This window comes from Oenanthe melanoleuca, chromosome 10 (genome assembly GCF_029582105.1).
Source record: "Oenanthe melanoleuca isolate GR-GAL-2019-014 chromosome 10, OMel1.0, whole genome shotgun sequence".
Classification (NCBI taxonomy): Eukaryota; Metazoa; Chordata; class Aves; order Passeriformes; family Muscicapidae; genus Oenanthe; species Oenanthe melanoleuca.
This window is the reverse complement of record NC_079344.1, coordinates 16,011,803-16,017,428: the sequence shown is the minus strand read 5'-3', so window position 1 is coordinate 16,017,428 and position 5,626 is coordinate 16,011,803. Positions and strand designations below refer to the sequence as shown.

The 5,626-nt window shown below is 51.1% G+C and overlaps 1 protein-coding gene across 1 annotated transcript in view; it reads left to right on the top strand.

The window, feature by feature from the left end:
* The first annotated feature begins 3,978 nt into the window (after nucleotides 1-3,978).
* Nucleotides 3,979-5,626, top strand: part of ALPK3 (alpha kinase 3) — a 32,208-nt gene continuing 30,560 nt past the window's right edge. The window contains 1 exon segment of the mRNA XM_056500055.1: nucleotides 3,979-4,145. Within this exon segment, the coding sequence (XP_056356030.1) occupies nucleotides 4,003-4,145 (143 nt within the window). The 5' untranslated portion in view covers nucleotides 3,979-4,002.

The following is a 5,626-nucleotide window of genomic DNA, read 5'->3' as shown; positions in this document are numbered from 1 at the left end:
GGTTAGGACAAGGTCAGGTTCATTAACCCAAAAATCATCACCTTTCCAGAGGCAGCAAGACTACAAGGAAATTAGCTGGAAATGGTAAATGGAGAGGACAAGGGGCGGCCAGGGCGTGACAGATTGTCATTCCCAAAGAACTTTGAAATGACTGGGAAGGGAATGTGACACAAAGCTCAGAGGAATGAAGCAAGTCTGGGCTCAGGATGTGCAGTGAAAGGTTCCCATTCTCAGGGCAGGCAAATTCACATCTGGCTGACTTGTCCCCATGTTAATAGTCCTAGAAATCAGGTTCCCATGGTGCCAGATGGGGACCAGGACGGTAGCATGGGGGGGACCATGGACCAGTTAGAGAGGAGGCTGTGAAAGACTCTCACTCCACTGCTGAAATTTCTCTATCCTGTAGCTATGGCTGACTAAGGAAAAGTGATGGGGATGTCCCCCAGGAGGCAGCATGGAAGGGCAGAAAGAGGGAAGCAGCTGTGGCCAAGTGCTTGTGGATCCGTGCCCTGTGGAACCCAGGGCAGGGCTATGCCGTAGGATTGGAGGGACTAAGCAAGGCTGAAGGATGCATCTCTATTTGCTGCTTTTCTTTTGTAACAGGTGGGAAGAAGGTGGTAGGAAAAAGCCAAACACAACACAACCGGAGGATTGAGGAAAGACTTTCTCCCTCCATGTTCTTTCCTTTGTGCAGAATGGGATAGTTACACTGCAAGGCAGGAAAACCTGCTACACCCTGTCCATTCAATCTGACCCACAGCAATCCCTGCTCCAACAAGGACTGATCCTCTCATGGATACAGGAAAGGTTATGCATAGCATAAGACCTTCCTTTGTGCTCATCTCCTCAGCTGTCTGAGATGACACAGACTCTCCTTTTTATTTTCTCCAGGAAATACACCTATAAATTATTGTAAATGAAGGTTCTGACTGAATATGTGCCAGCAGCTCTGTGGTGCATATATGCTGCAGAGTTATTATCTATGCAACACACATAGCTAATAAAAATGATCATTAAATTAACACCCTCACTTTCCCATAGCTTAAGATGACACTCCTGGTTGATGCAGAATCTCTTCAAACCGCTGGAGGTTGCTGCATTCCCTGTAGACTGTTTCTCCAGGCTTTAGAGAAAGAGTCCTCCTCCAAATACCTTCTTAGAAAGCCCATCATGCTCCTCCTCTGTCAGAACCCTGCCGTGGCACCATCTGTTAATATCTGGGGAAGAACCAGAGGTGAGAGCTTGTTGTCAGAGCACAAGGAAGAAGCCTGTCATTTTAGAAAGGGAGGAACTTAAGAGTGCAGGATGGGAAAGGGAAGGATAAATTGTGTGAGAGGAGTGAGAAAACATCTGCGACTGTGTGAGTCGGTGTTGGATTTGCAGGCAGAGGAAGAAAGCTCTGCTAATGTGGTCTGAAGCCTCCTGTCTGGCTGGCTCAGGCTCCAGCAGCTGAACACGTTTCCCCTGGAGCCAGGAGCAGAGGGCACTGTCGCTCTCTGAGCAGATTGACAGGAAAGCAGATGCTGTGAGAGGAAGCTGTCTCAGCAGGCAACAGGCACAAGAACGATTCACAGCTGAAAGGGCAGAAAAAGAATACAAACCCTGTGTGTCTGTGGGGAGGATCAAACACCACAGCAGGCTCTTTCTCCTCACATCTGAGCTAAACCTGCGCTCGCCATGCAGGCTTCTCTCCACTGACGAGGTGCAGCACCAAACCATGGCATGCCCAGGGTGGAAGAGAGCTCTGGGGGTCTCTGGTCCAGCCCCTCACTCTGAGCAGGATGTCAATCAGCTGCTCAGCACCCTGTCCCATCCACAGTCATCTGTCTCACAGAATGGAGATTGCCTGCCATCCGCATTGTGGCCTCTCCTTTTCTCACTCTGCACCTCTGAGTCTGTGCCCTCCTATGGGGTAGTGAAGAAAACAAGGAAGTCTCCATTTAGCCTTTCCCTCAAGCCTAAAACCCAGTTTCTCTCTTTCTCTTTTCTTATATCAGGTGTCTGAGCTCCTTCAATGGACTTGATCCAGCACATTGGTGTCTTTCCTGTATTTGGGAATCTGAAACCAGACACAGTTCCAGGCCCAAAGCAGAAACATACCTGTTCTGGACATCCTTCTTAGCTAGTCTGGGCTCTGTTCTATCAGGTCAATATGCCAAGAGACTGAGCTCATGGCAAAATAATGTGTAATTCAAATGCTGGGACTTCAGGTTTCCTGAAACTGTGGGACCTGAAAGTCCTCTTTCTCCTTTCAGAGAATGGGATGGAAGCAGGAGAATGCCAGTCTGGATCCTTCCAGCCCAACATCCTGTCTCCTACATTTGGGCAGCAGCCAGAGCAGAGCAAAGGGAGTGAGATCAGGGCACGCACACACTGAATATTCTTATGCAGCTCAAATATTTCTTGAACTGAAGGTAATATCTTCATACTGCATAAACCTCAGGAGATTTTCTTTCCACAGATTTGTCCTGTGGATTTTATTAATCCTTGTTGACATTGAACAGCCACAGCCATGTGTGGGAGCAGCCTTAAGTCAAGGGGAGGGAGGAAACATCTCCCTTTCACTTATTTTACCTGCTGCTAATTTGACTTGTTCTCCTTGTCCCTCTCAGCTGTGTGTACCTCAGTCAGGGGCACCTCAGTAGTTTCTCCCAGGCTGAAGAGTCCCAATCCACAAAGTTGCCCTTCATGCAGCAGTCAGCCTTAAGTCAGCCCTCTGGGACCACCCTTCTCCATATTTCATAGGACCAGATACAAATGTCTTAGGAGGTGCATCTCATTTGCATTTGCCAAGATCAAGTATCCTCTCTGGTATCACAAATCCTGCAATTTATATGCCTGATAATGTGATTATCTGCCTTGTATAGGTGATGCACACACTTTGTGTGTCTGTGCAAACCCTGGTGCCAGTCCCTATCCAAAGCCACATTCCAAATCACAGTATTTGCTGGATCAGGAGTGTCCTGCACCAACTGATCTGTCACCTGCCCTGCTGCTTGCTGCCACATCTGCTGCCTCTCCTGCCCAGGGAGGATCAGCTCTAATCATGTTGTATTTCCTGGGATGGAGCAATTTTTCATCATTTCCCTGCTCCTGCTGCAATCACTGCTGTGCAGTTGTGGGCAGGCAGCTAATCCACAGTGAATCTGCTCGGTCCATCTTTCTAGTTCTGGAGGGATTTGTTGCCACCAGTGACGTGACTGCAGCGCATGATGCAACAATTTGACAGGCAAGAAAAAGGTGGAACAAGAAAATAATTCCATTTTATTACTGATATTTTCATTTGGTATTAAATCACTGCTAGCAATTGTTTGTGACATGTATCCACCTTTTACATCTCTGTTTTGTGCTTTTATTATGGAGACTGAATAAATACCATCATAGACTTTCTCTTGGGCATTCTGGGATAAAAATCAGGCTGCCAAGGAGGATGGGAGGATGTGACTGCCAAGCCCACACTGAGTGGTGCAGATAACCAGGGTGGGAGCCTTGTGCCTGTGGGATGTTGTGGCTGATCCTGAGAGATCACAGAATCATGGAATAACCAGACCTGGAAGGGACCCACAAAGACCATTAAGTCCAACTTCTGGCCCTACACGTGACAGCCCAACAATCTGACCTTGTGCCTGAGAGCATTGTCCAAAAGCTCCTGGACCTCTGGCAGCCTTGGGGCTGGAGAGTGTGTTCAGTGCCCAGCCACCCTCCGGGGAAGAACCTTTTCCTGATATCCCACGTAAACCTGACACAACCTCAATGCTGCGCCATTGGCTTCTGCCAGTGGTCACCAGTGGTGGGGAGGTTATTATAAGGAAAAATTCACTTCTTCCTCAAAAGCTGGACTCGAGCTGGCAGTGACAGCAAGAGGAGGAGGAGAAGGAGGAGGCCGGGCAGCGGCCTGTGCGTCACGATTGACAGCGGCATGTGTGCAGTGTCTATAAACAGCAGCGGTGAGTGACAGGCAGGGCAGCGGCGGCCGCGGCGCAGGGCAGCCGCACTCCGGCCATGAGCTCGACCCGCAGGGCCCTCACGGGCCTCTACGGGCAGGGAGCGAGCCACATGGACGGGGCCGAGGAGGCCGAGAGCGCGGCCTGGGCCTCGCGGCCGGACCGCCGGAGCTACCTGCTGGGCATCCGGCCCCAGAACAGGTGAGCGTGGCCCGGGGAAGCGCTGCTCTGGGGTCTGTCCCGAGTGGTGCTGCCGTGGGTGCGGGGACAGAGGGCGTGGGGGTGCGGGGACACGCGGCGACAGGCAGGGACAGAGGGTAGGGGAGATGAGGCGGGCTGGCCGGGTGTGCGGCGGGGAGGGCGCGCTGGCCCTCACCCAAGCCGTGAGACAGAGCGCGAGGCCGGCTGGCTGGCAGTGGTGGAGCCAGTGGGCCTGGCCGTCCCCAGGGAGCTGCTCCAGGGAGAAAACCAAGTGTTCTTGGCCCGCGCTCTCCAGAGGAGCTGGTGTGCTGCAGAGCAGTCTCTCGCCTCCCCAAAGAAAGCCGGGGTGTGGCAGCTATTGCCGGGCAGGCCCTTTGGGCATTGCACATTGTGTATACCTGAGCGGGTGTGTGAAGTGATGGAATAATGGAATAGAACTGTGGGATATCCTGTCCACAAGGATCATCGAGACCAGCTCCTGTCCCTTCACAGGACACCCCAGCAATCCCATGCTGTGCCTGAGCTGGTTGTCCAAACACTCCTGGAGCTCTGGCAGCCTTGGGGCCACGGCTGCAGCCCTTGGAGCCTATTCTGGTGACCCACCACCTTCTGAGTGAAGAACCCTTAATTAATATCCAATGATCTAATCTATTTTAACCCCCCTTGCACAGCTTCGTGCTGGTCCCTCAGGTCCTATCGCTGGTCACCCGAGACCAGAGATTGATTGGTGCTGCCTCTGCCCCTCATGAGAAAGCTGCAGACCCCAGTGAATCTCAGTGCAAACCATCCTTCTGAAATCCTGACAAACCTGAGCGTGTCTAGTTAAACTCAGGGAACAGCACTGACCTTGCTACCTTCATTGTAGTGAAGCAGCTCACCACACAGAGTGAGGGGCCCGCTGGGCTCCGTGCGCGGCTGCCTTATCTTACTGCCAAAAAGGCATTTCTACACTGTTGATAAGGGCTGAGCAGCAATGAGATCAGCATTCCTGGGTCAGGAATGGCCTCCAGCACAGGGTCTGGGGTAGGAATATGGCTTTGTTCACAGGGAGAAGGTATAATAATCATGCTGTCAGCTGAGCCTAACTGAGGTTAGCAAACAGAAGATTATAGGGTGATGTGCCAGCAGCGCCCAAGGTGTCGGTGATTGTGTGAGGCTTCACAAAAGCCTTGAAATTGCTTTGAATTCACTGGGAATGCTCTTCAGTCTATGAGCTCTTCAAATGAGTGTGCCTCTTCCCTGCTGATGGTTTATAAATAATCCATTTCCAGCATGTCAAGCATTGATGCCTCAAGGAGTCAGATATTCATAAAAATAAATGCAGGACCAAAAGAGATTTAAAAAGTGCTGCTTGGAAGTCAGGTGTTAAAACTGGGGTAATCCCAAATGGAAGCCTAATTTCAGCTCCTTTGTGGTGGTATCATGTCGTGCTTAGGTGTGAGCTAGTCACACACCATGACATCTTCAGCACCCCCAAATGC